Raw genomic sequence first — 27163 nt, forward strand, 5'->3', positions numbered from 1 at the left:
AACCATGTTCAAATCCCACTGTGGCACAATGATTGGAGTAAGAGGAAACACATTGGTCAGACCTTTCAAGAATCCCAAACCAATGGAGGACTTGAGCATGCTAGAAACATTTTCAGTATACCCATGACACACCCTCATGGGGTTAAAGAAACCATGAACTTCAGGATCTCAGACAGCTGCACTTTCAAGCCGTCACTCTGGTAATCCTCACACAAAGTGACAAACCTAACCATCTCCTGGAGTAAGTCAATTTGGTGGAGGAAAGTTGGCCAGAAAATATCATATTTACCACAGCATCAGGGGAGCTGAAAAACAGTTATGTGTCCCCGCTCAATCGCAACCAATGAAGGTGTGGACTTGGGTGGGAAATTTGTAACTTGTAGGGAAGATTCATCCTAAGTGGAAAACAAATCGGTGGAAAACAGGTCTGCACATGAGACTCTTCTTGGGCAAATCAAACCACTAAGACCTGGGCCTTGACTTGGTGGATCTTCCTCAGGACCCAATGAATCAAGGGTATGGTGAGGAGCTGGGTGGGTATGTGGGGCGGGGGTGGGGGGTTGGGTTAACACGTACTGAGGAAGAAAGCTCCACTACAACCAAATCGCATCCCAGGAAGCTCTTTGCACCTGATACCGAACAACACAGTGCAATACAAATGGAAATGAGTGGAAAAGGATCTCCTTGCAACCTCCAGGTAAAGATGCCATTGTGGTAGGCTAGATGACAGTGGCTCAGGCTGTCTGGTTTGGTGTTACTGAACCTATGGAGGCACAGCTATAGGTGGAAAGCCAGGACTTTCACCTTGATGAAGTAAGGAGTCAGAAGGGTGAGGCCGGGGCCTAATAGATTCCTTACTCCTCACTCTATATTTGGAATTATGATGTTGGGGGCTATTTTGTCTTGCCGATAAGCCCTTCATTCAAAGTCGTTGTATATGGCCATTCCGGGCAGTACATATTCCAGCATAGCGATAGTTTCACTCCTGAATACTCCACAGCGATAATTTTGCCTCTAATGCACAGCCTACTGTCTTTGTTTATTGTCAGTATCTTAGACACCCTAACAGCAAGGCCCCCTTGCAACTGACTGCATTAATGGTGCATAACACATATCTGATGGTCGTGCCCCTTACAAGCATGTTGGGGCTAAATACATAAGAGAATGGTTTCTCTGCTCACATTTGCTATTACAATGAGAAAATATCACAAGCCCATGAAGCCCCTGTTTCATGTGGTGTAGAACTCCTTGTAATATATAGGATGGGAGTGACCTGAACGAGTATCTTTCCTTCACTTTCTAAAGTGCTCTGTACCGAGGGGATCCCTCTCCCTTTCCTATTCTCTTCCCCCTGTCCCTCATATAGTAACCTGAGGGTGTTGTGAGACAGGGGCTCATGACCCCTGCTCAGTTAGTGATAGGCTGACGATAATACATCCTGAGAGATGCAACTTTTTATTAGTATTTTTTCAGTGTGTGACTACAGGTAAGGTCCCCCTGCATAGTGACTGATGGTGCAGAAACCTGATGACTGCAGGGTAAGTGTGACCACGAGTGTTGCATGTTCAATTCATATTTTCACATATTGAATAAATCAATACTTTTAGAAGTGAACCATGCGTGCTACTCACTGTGTGTGTTCTGAGTGATTCAAACTGATAATACTGCTTTCAAACCATTATGTTGTCCTTTTATTCCATACATTGGAAATATGGTTATGATTTTTGATTATTTTTTTCTTTTTAGGTGTGCTGACATAATTGAGTTACGAGGTACGACCTATTTTTACCAATTAAAATGACTTAGTCATGCTTCATGTACCAGTAGAGATTTTTAGGGATTTGCCCACACAAAGGCCCAGGACCATTCACATACACGCTAATAATTTTTCTAGGTGGGAGTCCATATTGAAGGCCGAAACATGTTGCCGTTAGAGAATGTAGGGGTGTGGTGAGTCCTTATCATTTCAATACACCCCTCTGTGATTATTCTTGAAGGTGGACCAATGTTTCTTAACCTTACCCTGTGTGTCCTCATTAATAAAGGAGATATCCTAGGTTCACCCAAGACATAGCATCTGGATCCATATTTATCAGAGAAAACTTTATTCTGAGCTCCCTTTTCCCAAAGATTTTTTCCGGGCTAAGATTGAGACCGCCGGGTTTGTATTATCTTAACCTAGTGGGACAGACTGGCCAAGACTGAAGCATGCCAGCATAATGAGGGTGTGGCCTTTCCATCCATAAACAACTGTTGTCCTTGAAATAAAAGTAGGGAACCGGGTTAATTAGGGCCTGATACTCCTTAATTAGCTTTTGTGGATCACATCTGCCCCATCTTGTTGGGGGTTCAGTGAGCCTGTCAGAAGATTTGTCACCAACCACATTCTCCCATTTTGTGCCCAGGACCAGAGCCTCAGACCTTCTCGCTAGAGAAAATGGAACCCTACTCGTTCTTGCTTGTTACTTACATAATTGCCGTCATATTGTAGTTCAAGCAGGACTGACCATGAAGGGAAGGAAGAATGCATTGAGCACTAGGTGAATAGTTCTTAGTTCGAGCAGACTGATGTGAAAACACTGGTCATATAAAATGAAAGGCCTCTGATCTCAATTTCCTCCAGATGAGCCCTTCTACCTTAGATAAGAGGAATCCATCACTATTGTGGCCACACCTGGAAGGACATATTTCTGGAAAGTTTCTCCTCCACACCCTGATAGGTAAACTCTGCTGCAGTGTCTCCAGAAACCACAATGGATTCTGTCAGTTCACCCAGATGTTGGACCCACTGCCTGCAAAGACACCACAGGAGAGCCCTCCCATTCATATATACCAGTAGGCATGCATGATCAGGAGGATGCAAGAAGCTAGAAGACAGAGTAGGCGAAGGACACACAGGGCTGGAATCCAAGCTCTTGCCTAGAAGCACAGGTACAACACATGGTTGTCACATATCCTCTGTGCAGGTGGAAAGGCCCGGCCCAAGAGGATATCAAGATGACCATCACACACCTCAATATCTCAACCATCTTGCTGAAGTGCTAGAATGTCCAGGTACAGCTGGGGCGGAATGGGGACATAAGAAGGTGGTGCTCGGACCTCTGTTGGCGGTGCCAGCTCTTGTGGCAGGGGAGTCTTGACCAATTGCTGCACCATAGAGGAGTCCCAGAGAAGCCTGAGAGACTTACTTTGTTTATGTTTGCTTCCATGCCTCCTCCTCTTCTTATGTTTTCAATGAGAGGACCTTGACTCTGACAACGCTGGTTACCTCGAACAGTACCTGCACATACCTCTCCTTTCCTTGGCACTGGCCATAAAGAGCTCAACCACCTGTTCTTTAATGGTTTCTAAGTGCCCGCTCTGGCATGATTTGCAAGAGCTGGAGTTGTGTTCAGAGTCCAGGTACCACAGTCAGATGTTGTAGAGGTTACTGATAGACATTTGTCCTTCACATTCATCACATACTTAAACCCTGACCTCTTGGGAGGGGACATTTTGTATTTTGAAAAGAATTTTCAGAGAAGAATTGAGCTCCAGAACAGCAGTATAGATGTGGAAAAAAGGGAAGTGGCATCAGTATGATAGTGGGGCACTTTATGAAGTCGAAAACAGCCCAGAGACAACACTTCCATCACTTAATGAAGCCTGTGTCCCTACTGTTGGGATAGAGCTAGAGAGACAAGTTTTCCTGACCAGTCTGGTGCCTGGAGAAGGATTCAAGAGACGATGAATCTGCATGTAGAAGTAGAATCAGAAACTCCATGTTTCCTAGAAGTGACAATGAATAAGAATTCATTTGTGGAATGGCTTTTCAAAAGCAGCCTCAATCCCCGTGTACAAACTGGGAAACCGCTTGGAAAATGTCTAGGAAACATCAATCCCCAGATTTTTCCTTCAAAGCATGTACCTGACATTTCCATGCCTCAAGAATTATCAAGATCCCGATCCTGGTAACAGCAATCCTGGGGCTGGGAAATAAAGGGAGTTTTAATGGGGCACTCAGAATCAACAAACCAGTGGTCAATGCCCCAATTATGGTAACAGTATCAGCTTTCCTACCTGCAACGAGTAAACAAAAAATGCCCATCCAAGATTTCTCCTATTGCTTGACCACATCTGCCCTAACCTCGCAAATTCATAGGTGTCAACCTTATATTGGTTACGGGTCATGACAATGAAAATTCAGTTCAGATGATTATGGATTTAATCTCCATAGCCCTCTATTAATTGCTACAAATTGCCACACTACAAATCTGCAAGGACCGTACATTCTTCCACCAGCTGCCACCTGACTGCCCTTCACTTCTATGGTTTAAGAGACCTGTAATTGTACCTCTGAAGAAGAAGCAGATAAACTCCTGTGGTCCTAAGCAACAAAACACAGATTTCCTAACTTTTCACAAGGCATTAACAACCTAACCAGCCCAACTGTATGACTTTTATCTGCCGTTTCATTCCTGTATGCAATCTTGAGCTCAGTGTGAAGACACCATCTTGGGGATGGGTGTGGTGCTTAGCATTTATCATTCATAATTAAATGCTGTCATCATGAGAAACATAACATGAATTAATTAGGAATACACAGAAATATTCTAATTGATGCCATTGTAATACCTCATGAATAGCATAATATAAACACCTTCCCAGTTAACGGATTGCAAAGTTTGCCTATGAGCAATACAGTCATTTGACTTTGATGTAGTTTTTATAAACTATTTCGAAGCTCTGATTTAAAATGTTAGTTTAAAAAGAACTATACATCTTGTAGTATAGCCTGTTCATTTGTGTGTCCTAATCTGGCAGACAAGTTGGGCCACTACACTGCATCTTTTGCATTTAGAGTAACATGAACGCCTAGAACATTTGCAACCATGTTTTCAATGGTTACTACAATGTATTTACCTGCCCAGGAAATCTCATCCACTTTACAATGTCCATCTTTTTCTCATCTGAGCCATATTCACTGGTTGCAGTTTGGACGTCACCAAAGGAAGCACCCTGATCCTGCTGTACAGTCTTCATTGAATGAGAACAACATGCTCCCTATAAATATAATAGTTTCAGATATCCTTAAATCCAACTGTTGAGTAAAATAGCAAAAGTATGACTGTTTCTTTAGCTGTATATCATATTATTGAATGCTTTTTTTTAATAACCAACTTTTATTGACTTTTCATAAAAAGGCATCCATACAGTCGATATAGCATGACACAGTACAGTCAAGTAGTGGGTAAATATATCCCCTTTAGGCAGTAATAGAGAAAATTAGTGGCAGTGTATACAGAACAAAATAACACAACTGACCAATCACTTCTAGCGACCCAGCCACTTTCCCCATATCCGGTCATATTTCAATGGGCAACCCCTCGCCTCAAACACAGGTTTTTCATGTAATGCACACCAGTCTACTCTCGTCCGCCACAATGTGATCCCCTGCGGGGTCAGGTTCCACCATCGTGCTGCAATGATGCGTTTTGCCACTAAGGTGGCCGTACCTAGAGTCTCCTTGTCCGCTCTGGTGACACACACACACCCTCCAGGACACCAAGCAATAAAGGTCGGGGTCGGAGGTCCACCTCCCAGACCAGCAACTCGGAGAGCTCCTCCGTTATGGCCCTTCAATATCACTGAATCACTGAGCAGGACCATACTATGTGATAGAAATCTGTGGGTGCATCGGCGCAACAACGACAGACTGGTGCGGAAAGGAGCCTTACTCGCTGTAGTCGAGTTGGGGTAAGGTAAGCACAGTGGAGGAAGTCTGGATCAGACGTAGCCTCGCAGAGATAGTAATGATATGATGGGCCATCAGAGTGTCATGCCAATCGTCATCTTCAAGGGGGCCTAACCGGCCCATCCACCGTTCCCAGAGGTGGGTCAAAGTAGTAGGGCCAATGTGCGGTAAAGTTGTTACACACCATCTTTGCCTAGTGCTCCCATCAGGACTTTAACTTCCAAAGGCCTGAAATCTGGGAAGGAGGTCTCTCTGGGTACGTACCTGGATATATAGGGCATGCCTCAGTTGGGGATATTTGTAGAATTGAGAAGGGTGGAGTGCTTAGGTGTTCTGAAGTTCCTGGAAGGAGTGCATGTTTGTTCCAACCCAGACATCCCCAATTTGTGATATACCGATTAGGTCCACATTTCCCACAACCATGTACCGAGCCACAGGAGGGTCTCAGAAGTGTAAGTCTGGTGTCCCATTGAGTATGTCAGAGAGTCGCCCCTCCAGGCAAGAAACACTAGGCGGGCAACCGTGGTTACAGCAGCGGGGTCGGAGCTCCATACAGCATGGACATGACGGGGAAAACCCCAATGACGTCAGTTCTAGTCTGAAAGCCGGATCAGACCACCCACTGGCCCGACAGTTATTAAGCACTAGGAGGTGAGAGGCAAGGTAATAGAGGTATAGGTTGGTCATCCCCAGGCCCCCACTGTAAGGACCACTGTGACACAGCTAAAGAGCTAAACTAGGACGAGAATTGTGCCAAAGTAATGATATCACTAGACTGTTCATCTCTCTGAATCAGTGGCACGGGAGGAATATGGGGAGGTTTTGAAAGACGTACAGAAAACGCAGTAACACTACCATTTTATAGACAGCAATCCTGCTCATTATATCCAACAGGAGGGATCGCCACTTGTTTAGGTCAGAGTTTGTCCTCTGCACCAATGGGCCCAGATTGAGAGACCAGGTAAGTTCAGGATGAAGCCCCACCCAGATGCTGAGGTACTGAAAACTAAGAAGGTATATAGGAATGTCAGACTGCAATGCCATACAGTCTCGGGATAAGGACAAAGGAACCAGGGCTGATTTAGACGAGTTGATGTGCAGTCCAGAAGCCTCACCAAAGATCTGAATGATCTGGAGACATCGAAAAGGAGCATGTAAAGAGCGATACGGTCTTCATGATCGCTGTCCCATTGCCATCCTCGCACTTGGGTATCACAGCAAATAAGTTGCGCCAACGGCTCAATTTCCAAAGCAAAGGTATGGAGGACGGGGGCGACCCTGCCGTATCCCTCAGCAGATAGGGCAAGTATCTGCTAGCACTCCATTGATCAAGACCCAGGCAATAGGGTCCCAGTAGCGCACGCAGACTAAAACGAGGACCAAGAACCGCCTGTTCCAGCACATGCTACAGGTCAGACCAGTCCATGGTATCAAAGGCCTTCTCAAAATCAATAAGGAGATGGGCCAGAGGAGATGGGAGTGACTGGAGGTGTTGCCAGAGCAATGTGAAGACAACAAAAGCAATGGTACATACTTTTGTTCGGCATAAAGCTGCATTGGTCCGGGTGAATAAGGCTGGAGGGCACACGTTTGAGTCAAGTGGCCAGTATTGTGGCACAGATCTTAACTTCACTATTAAGTAGGGAGACCGGGTGGTAATCTGTGCAGGAGGATGACAGGGGTTGAGTTTTCAGGAGGACCACAAGCGTGGCTGTGTCTATCTCAGCCGGGGAGGTGTCTACCTTTGCAACCTCTCTGTATGCGGCGCAGAGATGAGGTGGCAGGGTCTCTGGTAATTTGGTGTCGAATTCGGCAGGAAACTCATGCAGGAGTCTTCCCAGAAGCCACAGAGGTTATGGCTGTACCCACTGCCTTGAAAGATAAGGGTACCTCCTGGAGGAAGTGAGGGTCAGGCTCCGTAGCCACCCCCGGAGCTGCTGTATAGAGATGGCTATGATAGGTGGAAAATGTCTACGTGATGTCACGGGTAGTGTAATAACCACAGCACTGGGTATCGAGTATTTCTGGTATTATCCTATTTGCCAACGGGAGAGAGGCGAGCCAGTAAAGCAATTTACCATTTTTGTTTCCTCATCCGTACATCCTGGCTGTCTAGGTCCGCATCTGATTCACGGCCTCCAGAGACAGGAGTCGTATCTCTTCATGCACCAGGTCTAGCCGCTGGGAGATATCACTGGGATTATTCAAGTCCAATTGGGACTCCAGTCGCAGAGCTTGGGCTTCTAGTTGACTGATTTTTGGGATTGGGTTTGTTTCTTCTCTCTGATGTGCCCTTTGGTGTATGCCCAAACAGTGGTTTTACTAGCCATCCATAAGATGCTAGGCAATTTGACCGAGCCGCTGAAGGTCTGAAAGTAGGCCTTAAGTTCATTGTCCAGTGCCCGCCCATATTCCTCATCCTGGAGGTACCACACGTTGAGATGCCACATGGGGTGATGGTCACCCATTCCCAAGCCCACTCGTAGAAGGAGAGAGAGGTGTGGTTGGAAAAGCCACGCAGAAGGATTAGGATATGGGATACTGCCCGACGATGGGGGCTGACATAAATATGAAGTCTATCCAAGATTGTGTGTGGTGTTCAGCAGAGGTGTGAATGTATTGGCATTTCCCGCCACAAGTGGCAAAGACCATGAGCAGATGTCCAATCAGAAAGGCGCAGGGCGAGAGACCAATGCAAAGTTGAGGGAACGCCTGTGACATCCAGCTGTGGAGTTAATACGGTGTTAAAGTCCCCATCAATTACAGTCAGTCCCTCAGGGAGGGCCAACAACACTCTAGAGACCTAATTGAAGAACACCTGAAAGGTCACTGGGAGCACATAGGCACAAGCGAGATTGAGCAAAACACCCTCACGCTCTCCCAGTGAGTGCGATGAAGCGGCCCTGAAGGTCCTTTTCTTCCCTGGTGATTGTCAGGGGGAGTGAGCGGCACAAAAAAATTACCACTCCTCAGCAGCCGCGGCTGTACCCCAAATGGAAGACTTGGTCATACCCTTGGCATGCCAAAAACGGGCAGTGATTCCCCATTAGATGTGTTTCCTGTAAAAATAGGATGGTGGAAAGAAAACAGAGGGCATATTTCAGGACTGCAGTACACTTCACCTGGTCAAGCAGTCCATTACTCTTCCAGGAAAGAACCTCTAAACGTCCTATATTGGGAGAACTGAAGGGCATTTTTGGTAGTAAAGCAGAGGGCAAACAGATCTGGGCAGACAGACTGATTGGCGTGCTGGTCACTGCCTAAGGACTGTTATTGTGTGTCCCTGTGGAGATAGAGGAAACACCATGTAGGTGGAGTATGAAGTGTGGTACGAATCAAAAACATGAACATAAACAAGCAAAAACAAAGTAACAACAAAACGTTTCGCTTCCCCAGCCCTCCAACCTTCCCCTCACCCCATACTTCCTCCCCAAAAGCATCTGTTGTCCTCAAAACAGAAAGTGGAGTGGTGGACCTTGTTGAAGAAGACCACTCATAGGCGGGCAGGGAACAGCAGTCTGTAGGGAAGGTGGAGGGCCCAGAGTTTCTGCTTGACCGCTGAGTAGGAGCGGAGTTGCTGCTGCACATCATTGTCGTTTGGCAAGATTAGCACTTTAGCATTGCCACATTGCAGGTCTGCTTGTGATCAAGCCACCCGCATGACTGCATCTATCTCTTTAAAGTTGTGGATGCAGTAGACGATTCTATGAGTCCTTTCAACCAGAAATCACTGAGAGAGCGGGTCTGTGGGCATCCAGAACTTGATTCATGTCTCCAGAGATTCCGGCACTTGGGGTGGTTCTGTGTTCTCTGGGATCCACACAAAGCACAAATTATTGCACTGAGAGCAGTTTTCCACATCTTCAGCACAGCAATGAAGCTCAGCTGTGTGTGAAAGGAGCTGATAGACCTGCAGCTTCAGCGTGGGAACTTCGTCCTCTACCATGGACAAGTGGGTCTCATCTTTTGACTCTAGCTGTTGCATTGCGGAGGTCCTGACGCTTAAGAGCCCTATCCACGCACAATGATCTTTGTTTTGACAGAGGTTTGGAAGGCATGGATTGCTTGAAGAATGGTGGCAAGATCACCCTCAGGTGGAGCGGGTTTGTCGGCAGTAGTGCCTCCAGACTGCTCCAGGTTTGTAGTATACTGGTCCATACGGGTCTGAAAGGATGTAAATCAACCGATTTGTCTTCCCCCATGGTTACGTTGAGGTAAGGTGACGCTGCAGGATTATTGGCGGGGATCTGGCCCCCTTGCCAAGAAAGGTATGGCAGCACGAGCAGCCAGACCCCAGGAGTGGACATCTCCTCTGATGAAGGTTCGATATCAGGCGAGGTATTAGGTGTTTCAATATGAGTCAATATGCCCGCCTTGGATGGAGCAGGAGCCTGTGTGTGAGTGCGTCAGGCTCTCAGGCGTATTCAAGGGTCCTACTATCACTGGACAGCAGGGGGATCCCAGGACAGTGCTCAGTTCATTCTTTTACATGGCCCCTCCATTTATTTGATGGCCATCAAGTATTAGTCATGGGGATAGGAGACGTGTCTTGAGGACCCCGGGCCCAGGCTCTGCGACATGTCCTGGGGGAGGGCAGGGGGAGAATTAATTGAGGCAACGAAAGGGGTCAGCTCAGGGGGATATTGCATATGCATGCGGGGCGTTGATGGGCCACGTTGTATTCATGCCTACAACCTGTTAGTTTTATGGGTAGTTCCTGAAGAGGCGTCCCTGCAGATCTCTACGTCCAAGTACTCCACTCTCCGAGCACGACCAGGAAGCAGTCAATAAGGGATGCTTATAATGTGAGGGAGCAGCTGCAAGGCAGACAGGCCCAGCTGCAGTACGCCATGCTTGTAGACCTCAAATTAAAATCGCACTGGGGAGAATGATTGCATAGCAGGTGGTCAGTTGTCCCGTGCAACAGGAGGGTCCCAGGGCCCGTTGTACTGTTGGAGGGGGAAAGGATGTCCCAGAGATGCGAGGATGGAGGCGGATGATGGAGGGAGTCCGGAGCATTCAAGGTGTGACTGCCATCTTGACGCTCCAAACCACACCCTCATTCCTGAACGCTTTTAAAAAGTGCAACACGTACAACTTCCAAAGGCATTTGAAGGTTCTCGTAGCTTATGGCCAGGTATTGAATACACCCAAAAATTGAAAAATAGTCATAAAGGGGAGTAGGAAACAAAACTGTCTGCCTCAAAATGTTTTTGCATTTTTGTACCCTTAGTTTTCTTTTGCTACTAGATAATGAAACACTTTGTCTATATTACAAAGCATTATCGTTTTTGGTTCTATTGATGAAGCTTTGCAGTTTCCATGTATTTTCACTCAATTTCCACATGCTCCCCATCCTTCTGACATCCATCTTCTAGTTGGGGGCTAGTCCACAAATTTCTCTGTTAAAGAAGAGGAGGAACTCTATAAACCTTTCAGATTTGAGGGATGCAGGGTTGTTTAGTTATGTTATTTACATCAGTGCCTTTAGATTTCATGATGGTATTCTCACTAGTCTTGTGTAGTGTTATGGTTAGTTGCCAGTGTCTTTCTTCATGAAATGCCAGCAGGTGGTCATACCAATGCCCCATGATCCATCAAACTGCCCTACCATCAGGCACTTCAGTGATGTATACCAGGTGGATTTCTCTTTTCCACTACTGAAGGGAAATTGCCCCAGCTGTAAACCAATCTAACTTTGAAGCATGCATAGATTTGTGTACTCAGGCAAATATTGATGTCTCAGGCTGGTTCTGGAGAGACTTCATACTCATTCCATGTAAATAATCACATTCCTGAAAGATAATCACTCCTTTCTTCACAGGGTTGCAGGACAAAGTCTCAATGGCAGGTTACTGCGCAGCTGTGCATGGTGGTGTTGGAGGTGCTGCTGATCTCATTTGCTGTAGCAGGGTATGGTGTTCCATGTTTGGTGTGAAGCGGAGTGAACTTGTACAAGTTAATATGATGTTACAGATTATGGGTTGATGTGTAGGTGTAGTTCGCTATGGTGAACTATGTTGTGAAACTGTCCGTGTGTAGTGGTAAGTGCTAAAAACTGGCATCTGGTACAGTGAGTTGTGTGTAGAGATGTGAGTTGCCTTATGGTAATGTATAAATGTCATTGTTGATTGCATGTTGGGGCAAGTTGTCTGTAGTGTAGTCCTGGGTACTAGATTTGATATTTTGATTGATATTGATAATTTGTTTAATTGTGATATATAGTAATGTTCTGTGTGTTGTCATCTGGAGTGTTATGGTGTGGTGTGGTGTGCTGTGGTATGGTCTGGCATTTGCTCATTTGATGTGGGTAGGTTTGCTGGGTGTAGATGAACATTTGTGGTGCTGTGCTATGTTGATTTAAGTGCGTATGTACTATGGCTTGATGTTATTAAGTATGAGGAGAAATTGTATTATGTAATATATTGAGTACCACAGAAAGTGTGGAGTTGAGTCTGAAAGTGTGATAAGGTTTGTGCAATGTCAGTGTTAATTATTGTGTGGGGTTCTATGCGTAATGTGGTATTGCGTATTCTGTTGAGGAATGATGTATAAAATCTTGTATGTTGTTATGTGGTGTGGTATGTTATGAAGTGATATGTTATAGTGAGGTGCTGTGAGTGATTGTCATAATTTTTAGATGTGGTGGAGGTGGATTAACATTTAGCATGTGATGTGATATAATTTCTATCATGGTGCAGTGTTAGTTGAAGGAAAAGTTACTTTTGTTAATGATCTTTCTGGTGGATACTCAATCTACCTGCAGATTCCTCACCTCTGAATTTCCCAGGCGCAAGATTGGATCTAGAAAAGTTCTGCAATAGCTTGCCGGTGTCAGCAGGTAGCATCTACTCTATTCCGATGTCAGGCATGGAGTTGTGATGATGTCCTCAGTGTCATAAGCCTTGGGACTGGAGTCCTAATATCAGTTCGAATCTGTTTTTGCCACAACGTTCCAGACATATTCACAAAGACTGAAACTTGTATATTGCTGCAGTGCATGACTAACTGCATACCTTACTAAAAAGACTGTAAAAAGGTTTTCTCCACAAGATGGAATGGTAATCGAGACAGAGAGCAATCTGCAGATAGTCGGTATCCACCAGAAAGATTGTCACTGAAGGCAAGTGAGCTTTCCTTCTATTTGATACATCTACCTGCAGATTCCTCACCTGCAGTTAGATTTCCAAGCAATAACTAGAGCGAGTCAAGAAAAATGTACAGAATACAATTTGAAGTATAGAGCTGGCAAAGTGGCTGTATCTCCCTAAAACAAAGTCCAAACACTAATGTTTGGTGAAGGTGTGTAGGAAAGATCATGTAGTGGCCTTGCATACCTTTGCTATAAGCACTTCCCTATCTAAACCTGCTGTGGAAGACTTGGTTATGGTGGAATAAGCCCTTATACCTTCAGGTGGGTCTTTTTTAATCAAAGCTTAACAGATTTTAACACAACGGTTAATCCATCTAGAAATCATGTGTTTCTGAACTGCTTTACCCTTTTTTGCAACCAGTGCTACCAATGAACAGTAGGTCATCAAATCATATATCCTTAGTTTGGTTGACGTAGAAGTTCACCGCAATGGCTGCCAAAAAACTGTCTTACATCTATCATGATGAATGTGTTTATGCGCTTTGGAGTGGGGGTCTTCAGTATCAGAAGCAATGGTATCATGTATGCTGTACAAAGTACTATGGGAAGAGTTGTATTGCTCCTAGAAGTGTGCTGAGCGATGTGTGGCGTTGGTTGTTCTAGTGTCGTGAAGTAGTGAGCAGAACTGCGTGATGTGGAGAAGTTTAGCATGTTGCAATCGCTGGATTAAATAGTGTGGGAGGTATGCTATCGTGTACTGTTTAATGGTGTTTTGGTGTGTAATGTGATACGCTATGGTGTGGTCCCATAAAGTTGTCATTGAATCCCCAAGAGTTAGCTGTCGTGTCCTGTTCAGTTATGGGGTCTCAGACCTATGTATATGTTCCAGAATCTGTATGTGTGTCCTGTATGGTTTACCGAACTGTCCCCATGTTCCAGCCATCCCATTACTGTGCAAGTCCCAACACCCCTTGGATTCTATGCCCCTAGAGTCTGAGCTCCAAGGTTCTCCTATCCCAATGTCTGTGGTCATGTGCCCTTGTGGTTGGGCTTTCCTGTTCACAAGACTATCCTTCTCCACCCTTCCCTGTCCGGATTTGTCTCCCTGTGACTACAAGTCTGTGTATATACTCTAGCCATTCACTGTTTCTGTCACCATGTATATGCACCCTACCCGGACCCTTCTTCTCTACCCTGAGCCCTGTATTGTCTAATCAGGGTTCATACCTCCATGTCTCTTTGTCTGTGCTCAAGTCATACCTATAACTCCCAACCCACATATCTGTGCGTCTCTTCGTATGTATACATATTTGATGCAGTTTTTGGCCTATATTATTTTCTAGCATCTGGGCTCTCTTTCCTTTGTCTATGCCATGTAACCCCCAAATAAGTCTACTGTCACTGTATCCTTTTTCTCGTCTCTACTTTGTTTCCTCATGTATGTGCTCTTTTGACCCATTATCACCGCCAGTACTTCTCAGTGCTTTACCAGAAGTGAAGGGTTTATTCATAAATGCGGAGAAAGTTAAAGAATAAAGTTAAGACTTAAGTTGAAGCATTGTACATTTCAAGGAGCCTACTTGGGGAGTGAAGACTAGTAATGGGCAAGACGTTCGATATGTCACCGACATTCAAAAATACTTATTTCAATCAGGGTTAACAGTTCTAATTTGGTGCTATCGTTTGGCCAGGTATTCATTATGAGAAAGAAGGTAGCTTGATAGTTGGCCTAACCTATTAACACAATGATATACTACATTTATTAGCCTGTATTAATTGGGAAAGGCTGGCTAAGTGGATGTTCCAAGCAAATTTGAGCCTCTCAGATGATGTATTTGAACAATTAAAAATATATAAAGCCCTGTTGTTCTCCTAAAAGACCGGATTACCCTTTCTCACTTGGTTGGTAACAGCTGATTATTACCGTAGATGTATTATATAAGTTTAATATATCTGTTTGACATTGTTACAACATATGTTTTATTTCGTTTTCGGCTGCCAAAGTAAAATAAAAAAACAATCAGGATAAACTGAGGTCGCTTTTAAGAGCAAAGGAAAACACACCTTGAGACAAAGACTTTTACCAGTATTTACAAATGAGAGAAACAACTTTAAGTATTACCTTTAACGAAGCAGCTTCAAGTGGGACATTCACCTACATAACTAAATATAGGATAAGGTAAACTACAGTTTAGTTTGTCATAAAACCAACATGCAACGGAATAATACTGGAAGAAGTTCCTAGATTTAAATTTTGTATTTTGACAGCAGAGTGCATTAGCAGCGCCAAAGTTCCAATTGTTGGTGTTTGTTATCGACAAAGATTTACATACATAAAGGCTCTCAATTTAAAGCAGGGAGTTTTTGTTCTCGCCAAAATTCCCAGTATGCCCCATTAAGCTTGTTTTTGGGTAAATAACAGCACACATTGCATAACAGGCCAAAGTGACATACAGTGATCTATTGCCTCTCATAATTTGACACTACAATAAAGTTCATATTTGTTTGCAGAAATATGTCAAATTTTATAAGTACCCAGGTTAATGGACAAATGAATGCTCTGGGTGAAACGATGAATGAAGTCTACTGACTTCAACAAAAAGGAAAAACAAAAGATCAGATGTAGCCGTTTCCAACTGATCAGCTACGGAGGAAACGGAATGAAAAATGTTTTTCAGATGAAACCTGAAATATTCGCTCACACAGGCAGATGGAACGTAAAGGAAATTAAACTTATCAGAACAATCAATTGAAAATGAGTTGAACGGAGAAATCATAGAAGGTTTAGTAGTGATTCAATCAAGAGATTATGATAAGCAGTTAGTCGAACAGCTAACTACAAGGAGGAAGACAACAGCCCAGAAAGAAATTACTAGAACACAATTTAATAGTCTGAGAAACAAAATCAAACTGGTGTTCGATAAGCATGGACTTGAAAGGTGAAATATTATAAAATATGAAAAAAACTGGTCAAGGAGAAACAAAATATAAATACACTAGCGCACACGAAAATTTATATTTTCACACATTTGAACTGAGATGTATCACAATCGATTTGCCTCCCACTTGACAAGGTCGATTACTTCTCAACATAAACTACTAAATCTAACTATGGTGTGGGATTGGTTTTCAGCAAAGTTTCAGCTAGAAACTAAATGTCAGGGAATGTGTAAGATGATACCAAAAGTAATACCACTTTAGAGACCGCACAATAGAAATTTATCAACATACATTTTAACAGAGGCAGTGATCTACCACTGAAGCCGGTCTAACAAAAATAGTTGTTAAACAACTTGGTGCATAATAAACGTGAATAGGGAAGGGGGGAACAGAGGATCAATTAGATAACGATGCAGACAATCACATGCAATATACACTATCACATCCATTTCCTAACAGTCAAAGGGGTGCACTGTGGGGATAAGCTCGGGAGAGAACTAAGAGCAAAGAAAGAATCATGATTCCAGACGAGGGAGGAGCTGCCCTTGGTACCACATTCAAGTTCAGGTCTCTATTACATTTGATTGTGGAGGCAGATGTGACAAAGCCACTCTGTTTTGCAAAATAACTGTTCTTTGAGACTTTAAGAGCTTAGGAACAAGTACCAAAGAGATGATAATAGCACTTGCCAAATATGGGATTGGAAGGTTCCCTGAAGCTCTTGACCAAAATGCAGAGACAGCCCCAGTGATCTACAAAAAAAAAAGATGCAGGCTGGAAGATGGAAACAAGCCTGCAACAAAATGCACACAATAAATGCAGCCAGACGCAGATTTGTGTCCTTACTATGAATTAAACTACGTAAACCAAGGAAAGGTATAAATGTGCTGCACTTATAAAGGTATTAAGACAGGGTACCCACCTAAACAGGTTTAAAATGCTTAGAAAAAAAATGCTTAGAAAAAGGAAGGCAACTAGATGATTTCACAGTGACATAGCACAGCGGTTATGTTTTAATCTAACCCCTGATGTCGTAAATATTGGAGAGAGCAGATAAGGCAGGGACTCACTTTTACCATTCATTCTGTGCAGCGTATTCACAACTTCTCAGAAGAAGCTACTATGGGACATTGTTTTCAGTTTCCATGTTCTCAAGTGTGGGCTAGGTGGAGGATCAATTCTATTACCAAAAAATGCTCTAATAATACACACTGAAAAGTTTAACTATTGAAGAGGCAATTGGAATTATGGAATATTTACGTTTAAAACGTCTTGCATGGCGTGCAAAAATTCCAATTCTACTTACTTGATCTGGTAGTTTTAAGCCTTTTACTGTTACATATAAAGTCGATGGGTAACGGTTTCTCGGATACTTTAGCCACCACTCATAAACGTCCACACAGCTGTGTTGTGTCCTGGTTCGTGGAGGTGGGTAATACAATTGTAGGCGTAGTTTACCATCCACGTTTAGAACCCCATTGGCACCTACAAGCTGAGGTAAAACAGAAAGCAATACAAGTTCAGTACTTGCCTAGATAATCATTGGATGACATTCAAATGTTATAATAAAAAAAAAAACATTTTCACATTCTCAATACTACGTTTATTATATTAAATATTATAGTCTTTCACTCTAATACTTAGAAAGTGCACACCAGCCTCGAATAATTGCCACATTTTGGGCTAACCTTGGCAATTCTAGTGGTGAGATAATGAGAAAAATCGTGTTTAAGTGAAAACTAGCATAGATTTTCAATAAGGGTAAAGTGCAGCCACTTAGGGATTCCATATTAGTAAGAATATAACAGAAAACATTATGAACGTTGTGATGCAAAACAAATGCAGGAAATGGTAAAAAGAACAAAATTAACGGGAACCGATCTAATAAGCGTTTTAGAACAAAACACTTACACCACATACAATTTCTTTCTAAGGTGGTGGGTACCGACCGAGCAAATGTAAATGTATAAAAATTTAAAAAAACACGTTAAAAATGTATAATTTGAGTTGAATTGCCTTAAGTGTCTTTTCTATCGAAAAATTAATTTCTTACATGACCAGTCTTGAAGCACAAAATGCATCATAAAAAATAGACGGCTGGTCCTGATGCCCCTGTGGTATATTGGTATTATGTAAAACAGGGAGAGTAGCTTATTTTTAATTTCTGTCCAGACTCATAAGGTAGCAAGTGTTTTAAATGTAACCTCTTGGACTAATCTTGGATTACCAAGTTTAAAGAAAACACAGCGATGCCGGGTGTATAAAATATTTTAGAACTCTGGGTATTGTCATGACTGTGAAAGCTAGAATAATCTCTACCCTAGGGCTGGCCAGAAATAAATCATCAAGTCCTTAAAATGCCAACTAACTCTAAATAAGTGAAGTAGTATAAACTTATATGCTTACATAGGTTGCTTATATATAAAATCTAAAACTAGGGCACCCAGTCTATGAAAAAACCTAATACACACAAATGGTGTTAGAGAGCGAAAGAGGTTCAGGAATTTGTAAGAATTATTTTTATAATATTAACGCAATCCACCAAGACATCCATTGCTTTCCCCATTCTTGCAATAAAGTTAGAAATATTCAAGCTACTAAATAATATTTTACCATGTTCACCATATATGCTAAGTACGCATCCACAAGCATCGTCCCAGACTTCTTGTTTCGTTCGGTCACCAATTGGAGAAAGATGCCTTTCCAGCCACAACTAAATTAAAGTAATTTGTTTTACTGTTTAAAAATGTAAGTTTATTATCTTTCTTTACCACCACTACTGAGCATGTCGTGGTCTGTGGTACTGCTCGCTGATGACCTTGCCTTGTGCTCTGGCCTAGACTGGGTCTGTAGATCCTGCCGTGGTGTGGGCCATGCAGACGAGCTCCAGCAGGTGTGACGGCCTCAGATCTATACCTGAATACAAGCACATTCCCCCAGGCGTGAGGTAAATCCACAGGCATCCCGGTGCTTGGGAGAATCTCGTTATAGGTGAGATAAACCTCCAAGGCCTGGACAGTAAAATTCAGGTCTGGCAGCGGCTGAATGTTTGCTACGATACGATGGAAGGCAAAAAATGTGCAAACAATAGCTAACACACCTGACTGCCTTCTCATGGGGTGCTCCAGGGGCATTTCTTTTTCACATGAGCAGATGCAGAGGACAGAGCGAAAACAGAAGAAATGCAATTCCAGGAGGCAGTTAAACACCTAGGATGGAGCCAGGCGATACCGATGATGCTTACAAGGTTGACACTGGATCCCTGAAAGGAAAGCTGGTTCAAGGGACACAGATGGCAAAGGTTTTGCTAATGATATATGTTGGACTGTTCCGCAGACAGTTTTAAGTCAATTCAGTTCGGACCATAATGTCCCTACATTTAGGATTCTCTGATGATTCTGTCCCTCGTGGTGCAGCAGAAAGAAAGGTCAAGGAGATATGAGAGCCAATGCAGTTTCGAAATTTAACTTCAGAATAGCAGCTGATGCTAAATACACCTCTCACGCATGACAAAAACTTTCAGGTACTATAGTATGTGCTGAAAAAGCGAGATGACTTCACTAAGTTGCTACGAATTTTGAAATGAAGACCAGGTAGTTATTGGACATAACATTTCATAATTTATGTGCAGTAGCTACATCAACAGGTGCTATAACATCAGCTCGCAGACATAATTGAGACCGGTGGAGCTGGGTACTGTTAAAAAATGTATCATTTTGTACATTCCGTTTTTAGGTCTAAAATAATTTGAACCTCAGCTGGAAGAAGCACATTCCTTCCTCTGAATCAAATGTCCTCAAGTTAGTCCGACCTGATATCTTTATTCGAAAAGGAGTGGGCTCAAGTAAAAGTATGGCTTTGGGTGCAGAGGATATTGGCAGCTACTACAGCTGTGGTGACACGGTAGCACCATCATCTTAAACTGTTATTGTGTCATCTTCTGAAATACTGGAATATGGCAAGCATAAATTTGGGGATAATAGTTCCACTTTTGCCCCAGATCTGAGAAAATGAGGATGTGGCTACTGGAAATCATAGTGTTCAAAGGAAAGGGGGGGGGTGCATGGGATGTTAACTCTGTTTCTTGTCTTTCAAAAACAGACACATTTGGCAGTGGTCTGGACTGGTGGACAAACCAGCTCAAGGTGAAAGGTCCAAGAGAAAAGTGAGTCACAGTTCCAACTGGAAGGACTTACGCACTATTTCAAGCCCTGCAGGCATATATTCATTTGATTCAGGAAAAAGCTGTGTTACGGAGGACGGAAAACCAGGCGGTCCAGCCATATATAAATTACCAGAGGGGCACATGTTGTGAAACCTCAACTGGGCTAGCTCAGTGACCGAGTTTGGGAAGACAGAAATCTGATTTTGGTGAAAGCATGCTATATAGAGGGAGTAGACAAATTAAAAGTGGACTGTCTTTAATCAAATTCTGTTTGCAATAGGAAGTATTTTCAGAATCTGATCCTTCAAATGGGGAAGCCGAGGTTGGACTTATTTCAGTACCAGAGGGAAGGTCTTTTACCGATGTTCTGTTCCACAACTTGGTCAGGAGGCATGAGGTAAATGCCTTATCTTTCCAAGTAGCCAATAGATCTGCCAACCCTTCAATTTCTCTTCTTCACAAGGTTCTTAAGAAGATACAAGAGGAGAGGGCAGACATTTTGTTGATAGCTCCATACTCACCAGGAAGGCAGAGGCTTCTGCTTCTCCCAAAGCTGCAAGGATGCCTCCAATACATTTGGCAATGTTTCCAAGAGTGCTTCAGTAGCTAGATTTTCCCAGGTTAGCTTTCATGAAACTTTGCTTAATAGCTTGGAATCTGAGATTTTGAATGTGCCATACATAGGTTATTATCTGGAGGTAACTGAGTTAATGCAGTAAAGGTGAAAACCTGCTACTTTAGCTTTTTGAAGGAAGCATTGGAAATACCTTTTGAAGTGGTGTGCACTTTGGATCTGAAAACAAGTGACGCTTTCAAAGTGTTGAACTTTCTCTAGGGTGGATTCACTCTGGGGTTATCAGCCTCTTCACTTAAAGTTCAGTGGGCAATAATTAAACTAATAAGAGATCAAGGTAATTCAAGCTCTAAGGTGGTATATTTCGCGGGTAGATTATTTTGTAGCTTTCATCATCACAGGTCTATTATCCATTCCCCAATGCTAGCCTTAGATCCACCTCGGATCTAAGAAGGGTGCAAGAAGCCCCTTTTGAACCATTGTAACTGTAGCATTTCCTTTTCTCTTGGCAAAAGTGTTTTTTTTTTCTCAGTTATTTCAGGTAAATGGTTAGGGAACTTAGAAGCGTTACTCACTGATGAGCTTTAACTGATCATTCATCCAGAAACATTCATTTTTAGGTATTAGTTAGTGGAACAGGGAAGAAACAGGGAGTACGTTTGCTTCTGTTTTCCCAAATCCAGATACTTTTGAACAGTCCAGATTAGATTCCCTGGAAGGTAGGAGAGTGCAGTGTATTTATTTAAACCAAACAGAATAGTTTCAATTTTGTAGTTCAAAAAGGTCACAAGCCTAGAACCTTGACAGTTAGTCACTGGGTAAAATCGGCTGTTGTTATACAAATGCAAATCTTTCAGTACCTGTAGACATCATGAATAGGCAAGTTGGGAAACAAGGCTTTACCTGGCGATCCTGAATAGGAAAAAAGTACATCTGAACGTCAGCCTTAAAAATGGTAAATGGTCTGATATCCAATGACTGACAACCCTATGTCGAATTAACATTCTTGTTAATGCTACAAGAGACTGACTGCATCTGGGTGGCCAAGGGTATGAGAATGTCATTAGAAAATAGTGAAATAAACTTTGCCCAAATTATTCCAGTAGGAGGGCTGTTTCTATTGTGAAATACCATTAACTGTGATTCAAGAATGTTGCACTGTTAGATCTTTCTCTTAAAATTCCCAGTCATGAAATCTGGCACATCAATGAGAGAAACAGACACTGACATTTCTATTGATACTTTACCTTTAGTAGATGGGCTCCTTACATATTTTGGCAAAGACTCAGAAAGAGCTCGAAACAACAGCAACTGCAATATTAAATAAGTAGGTGCAAACGGCAATTATGGATTTTGAATAATCATTTTTATGATACAAATTAATTTTTTGTGCCAAAATGCAGACATATTAAATTCTTATGCTAAAAAGTAAAGGCTCAAAGACATTAGTAGGCAAAAAAGCACGAGAACATTATAAGGATAATCAGGAATATGAGTGGACAATACTTGGTTGAGTTAATAATGGAAGAAGACGAGATTGAACAAAGAGAAAATAAAATACTATGACACTTACATATAACACTATAGTTTTTTTTTAAACGGTCAATATGGATGAGTGGGATAGGTGGTGAGGTCGTATGTAATTTCTCAAACTGAGCTCGTGTGACATTACAGAACTACATAGATTATGGACCATGGAAGAGATGATTGTATCAATTGCTGTCCTATATGTGCACCGGTCATATGCAATGGTCACTGTATTTAGCAAGTGCATGCAATCAGTCTTGCCTCGGGCTAAGTGAGATTTAAACCGAGTGTGCTTTACAAGCATTACATCCCTCTTTAGAGTAGGAGAGAAGCTTAGATAATACATTTACATTTGTCAAACACGTCCAAGTAATTGCCAACGGCAGAGCATTGGTTGGTCAAGTATGACACCCATTACTTTCTTCTTTGTTTCGTTCAGTGCGACAACATAAGCGCAATAGGTATGTCCAGCTATGGTTTGCGTAGTCACTGTGCCATAGGACACAAGCTGCCGTCTACAGGCAAAACTCTGTCTTGGGTTGCTTGTATTCCCATTCAGAGGGTCACTTTGGGATCAACTGTTCATGTTGGAGCAAGAGCAAGGCTAATTTGCATATGGTTATTTCTGTCTGAGATGGCACTGTGGACAAAATAGACTACAATGCTGCCTGAGCAATTAATTAAAAGTGCCAGAGATTAAATCACAGATTTCATGCATCATTTTCTGATTTCCTCAAATAAATTAGTAATAAATGGCATGCTGACATTCGCCACTCACAAACAGATCTTGTTACAGTGATCACCAAGATTACAACTAAACATATGCTTAGGCAAGTTCCTCTTTATTTGGTGGAATTCGTTCCTGACAGAACTACTGGTTGCAATGTCAATCCACTTTTCTCGTTTTTGCACACTAAAAGGAGAAAGAGTTGACCGACTGCTGCAACAGTCAACCGTGGCACAAAGGACTTCTTTAACCTACAATGCTTCCGGCAACTGAAACGGCAACTGTGACACCTAAAATATGGTCCACATCTAATTAATACGCTAAGTAAGTGTTTGTGAAGTGCTTCAGGGGCTCATGTGCACTAAAATCAACACAAGGAGTATAGCTAGGAGGATTATCTAATACAGAGAGCTTTTCTTTATCCTTACTTTCAAATGTTAACATTTACCTGGACTCTTCCTTCAACTTTACTGATTGTTTGAGAGAGAGGAGAGCAGAAATGCAGTGACCAACACACATTTGAATTGCTGCAAGAAGCATGTACCAAAATCATTATCCAGGAAAGTGGAACACGGGCCTAATTGTATCTGTTTTGTGAACAATGGCCTGTACAATAAACTCAATTAATCAATCAACAGATTCGTAGAATGCTACTTGTCACTTTTTTTTGGTAATCAATTTCATTCGTTTTGCAACACAAAGTAAGAGAACATTACATGGTACTATATCTCTTATACACCCGGCCTCCCCTCTCCTTCCTCGTAAATGAGTTCCAATTAGCATTTATGCAACACCTACACATTGTCTTTTGCAGCTAATCCGCAACAGCGGGTCTTTGACCAGCAGTCCATTTAAACCAGACTTTGTCATGTTTTTGGGGACATCCCCCTGCCTCATATACAGGCCTCTCCATCTGGGCACACCAGTCCCATCTCCAGTGTGCTACCGATGGAGGATTACTCGCTAACCAGGATTTCGCAATGTCCCTTTTTGCTACCATCAGTGCCATGCTCATCAATTGTTTGGCTGCACCCAACTCCCTCCATCACTCTAAAAAAAAAGCATGATCGGAGACAACTCCAGCGTCTGCCCCACCACTTTAGCTTGTGTTGGCATTATTTGCTGGCAGTACTACACAATAAGAGGGCATGACCACATCATGAGAAAATAGTCTGCAGGGGACCCTCGGCAACACTCGCATTCTGGTGTGGTTCTGAGTTTTGCACAATGCAAGTGGTCTAGGTTGAGATAAGCAAAGTGCAGGTAGTATAATTGGACAAGCCTCAATTTGGATGAAAGGACTAACCCTCGTCGCGCCATTAAGGCGTCCCTCCAATGGCCCCACCCAGGTCGCCCATTTAGCTCTCAGGGGATAAAGGGTTGCATCGGCATTCAACACAATTGAATGATAAATTTGGGAGGTCCCTTTCTTACCCAGCGCCCCCAACAGGACTTCTACTTCCATGGGGATAAACTCTGGAAATGACGTAGCTTCGGGTACATGGGGTCTCAATGTGTGCCTGAGCTGTAAGTACTTGTGAATTGCGTTTGCGACATCTTGTATTCCTGTTGAAGCTCCTGAAAGGACTGAATATGATCCTCAGCCCATACATCCCACAGTACCGTTATGCCAATTGCATCCCATGTAGAGAAGCCCTCCAGAGCACTCACCTCCCTCAACCAGGTCCCCCCCCATAGTGGGGTCTGGATTGATGGTTTCTTCCACCATCCTGTGTGACGCTGCACTTCCCTCCACCCCCCCAAACACCATCCTTGTTACCTCTGGAATGTCCTGCTTGATTGGATCTCCGTACATGAGGCCTATGATGCGGGATAGCCCCAGACACCCAATTTCCAGCCGGTAGGCCACGTCTGCCCAACCCCCTGTGAGCCACTCATGAAGCACCACAACCTGGGTCGCCAAGTGATAGTAATATATATTGGACATTCCCAGTCTCCCTTCATATGTGCTTCGTTGACACACAGTGCTGCTGAGGTGCCTTATCTTGTCCTGCCAAAGAAAGGCAGTCGCCATCCTATCTCCCGGAACCACTGAACAGGTAACTGCATATGAAGATTTTGCAGCATATAAACAAAGCATGACAACACCAACATTTTAAATAAGGAAATACGTCCCAAGACACTGAGGGGCAATAAGTGGCACTTTCTCAAGTCTGCCTTAACTCTTTGAACGATTAGTATGACATTAAGCGCCCATGCTAGTGAGGGTTCCAGCGCTATTCTTATTCCTAGGTACGTAAAACTAATTCGCCTTATGGACAGCTCTGTCTGCCAGTCTATTGCTTCCCAGGCTCCCGTCAATGGGACCAGCAGGGATTTCTTTGGGTAAAGTATCAATCCTGACGCTTCCTCAAGCAAATCCCAGAATATAAAGGCTTCTAGGCCCACTCTGTGGTAGGTTGGACAAATACAGCAGCACGTCATCCGTATACAGAGCCAATCAATCCTCCACCTCCCACAGCCAGCACCAGTCCTTTATTAGTGGGTCTTCCCGGAGCATGCATGCCAATGGTTTGACGGCCATTACAAAAAGAAGAGGTGACAGCGGCCAACCCTGTCTCTTCCCCCTGCTTACTGAAAACGCCTCGGAAATTGTTCTGTTAACCAGGACCCTGGCCATTGGACGGCAATAGAGTACGCCTACCATACATCAGAACCTGTCACCCAAACCAGCTTTAACAAATACTTGCCTGAGGTACGCCAAGTCAACTCTCTCAAACGCCTTTTCGAAGTCCACCAGGATCAATGCCAGATTGCCCGGAAGGACGTGTCTGTGGGCCAATGCAACATTCAACCGCTGTATGCAGTGCCTCGTACTACGCTTTGGCATAAACCCACACTGATCTAGGTGTATTAGGTACCTGAGAACCCTACGCAAGCGGGTTGCAAATATAGTTGCAAAGATTTTCAGCTCCCCATTAATTAACTATATTAGCCTAAAATCCACACAAGACAAGGAAGAGGGCCTTATCTTGGGGAGAACCACTATATCAGCCTGATCCAGCACGTCCAGGAAAGCTCCCACCTCTACAGCTACCTCATATAGGTCAAACAACTGAGGCCCCAAAATTTCTTTGTACCAGGAGTAGAATTCTTTGGGGTAACTGTAGGAAGCTGGCTCTCTCAAAGTGAGATATAGTGTGCACAGAATACAGGGGTTCCCCAGAAGCTAAACAGAGGCTAAAGTAGATAATACTAATGCTCTCTTTTGTGGTAGTGTGGTCGAGCAGCTAGGCTTATCAGAGGGTAGTGCAAAGCATCTGTTGTACACACTCAGACAATAGAAGAAGCACACACTCAATGACTTAACTCACGACCAATGTTTTTTTATGTATCAAAAATATATTTTCTTCATTTATTTTTAGAATCACAAGATTCAAGTTGCAGGTAAGTACTTCAATAGAGTCGTATTTCACGCATGTATTAACAGTACTTAGTTTGAAATCGATAAGTTATACAGATTTTGCATTCTTGGCAAAAATCTGTTTTAAAAATGGACACACTGCAATTTTCATAAACAGTTCCTGGGGGGAAGAAATGTTAAGTCGTTTTACAGGTAAGTACAACACTTACAGTTTCTGTCTCCGGGTTTTAGGAAGTCCACCGGTTGGGGTTCAAGTTAACCACAAACACCCACCACCAGCAACACAGGGCCGGTCGGGTGGCAGAGGTCAAAGTTGAGCAAATTTAATGTGGGCTTTTATGGAGACAGGGGGTACTCGGAATAAGGCCTGCTTGCAGGCAAATACCCGCAGCTCGGAGGGCAAACCAGGGGGGATTAGAAGAGCACTGAATGGGCCACAAATAAGCACCAAACACACATTCTCAGCAGCACAGGGGCGGCCGGGTGCAGGGTGGAAACAGGACATTGGGTTTTCAATGCTGGTCTATGACGAGACCTCGGGGGTCACTCAGAGGCTGCAGGTGAGATCCAGGGGGCGTGTCTCGGGCACAGCTCCGGTCAGACAGGGAGGAGGGCCACTTGATGGACACTGATGCACCAGGGATCAGTATCATCAAGGTCAGGGGGCTGCGGGTGCAGTATGTTCCTAGGCGTCAGATATCTTTGTCCGGAGCTTCACGGTCAGGGGGATCCTCGGGATTCCGTCTTCAGACGTCGTCGTGGGGGGGGGTGAAGAGGTCAACCCAGGGTGGGCACCTGCTCGCAATTGCCTGGGGATCCTCTCTTGCTGGATGGACCACCTGGATACGGGCCGTGGGCATCGGGTGCACAGGGGTCAAGACTCATGCATCTGGAGTAAGGTGAGAGTCCTTGGTTCTAGATTTTCTTAGACAGAGCCACTGTCCTCTGGAGTTATTGGTCCTTTTGGGTGCAGGGCAGTCCTCTGGAGTTAGCAGAGGTCGCAGGTTCTGCTGGATGT

The 27163-nt window shown here is 43.5% G+C and overlaps 1 protein-coding gene across 2 annotated transcripts in view; it reads right to left on the minus strand.

Moving 5' to 3' along the window:
- AHI1 (Abelson helper integration site 1) overlaps positions 1-27163 on the minus strand; it is a 922284-nt gene that overhangs the window by 746196 nt on the left and 148925 nt on the right. For both annotated transcript variants that reach the window (XM_069235204.1, XM_069235205.1), the window contains exons 9-10: positions 17074-17259; positions 4903-5043 (exon numbers count right to left, since the gene is read on the minus strand). In XM_069235204.1, the coding sequence (XP_069091305.1) occupies positions 4903-5043; positions 17074-17259 (327 nt within the window). The remainder of the gene's footprint in view (positions 1-4902; positions 5044-17073; positions 17260-27163) is intronic.

This window comes from Pleurodeles waltl, chromosome 5, assembly GCF_031143425.1.
Source record: "Pleurodeles waltl isolate 20211129_DDA chromosome 5, aPleWal1.hap1.20221129, whole genome shotgun sequence".
Lineage (NCBI taxonomy): Eukaryota > Metazoa > Chordata > Amphibia > Caudata > Salamandridae > Pleurodeles > Pleurodeles waltl.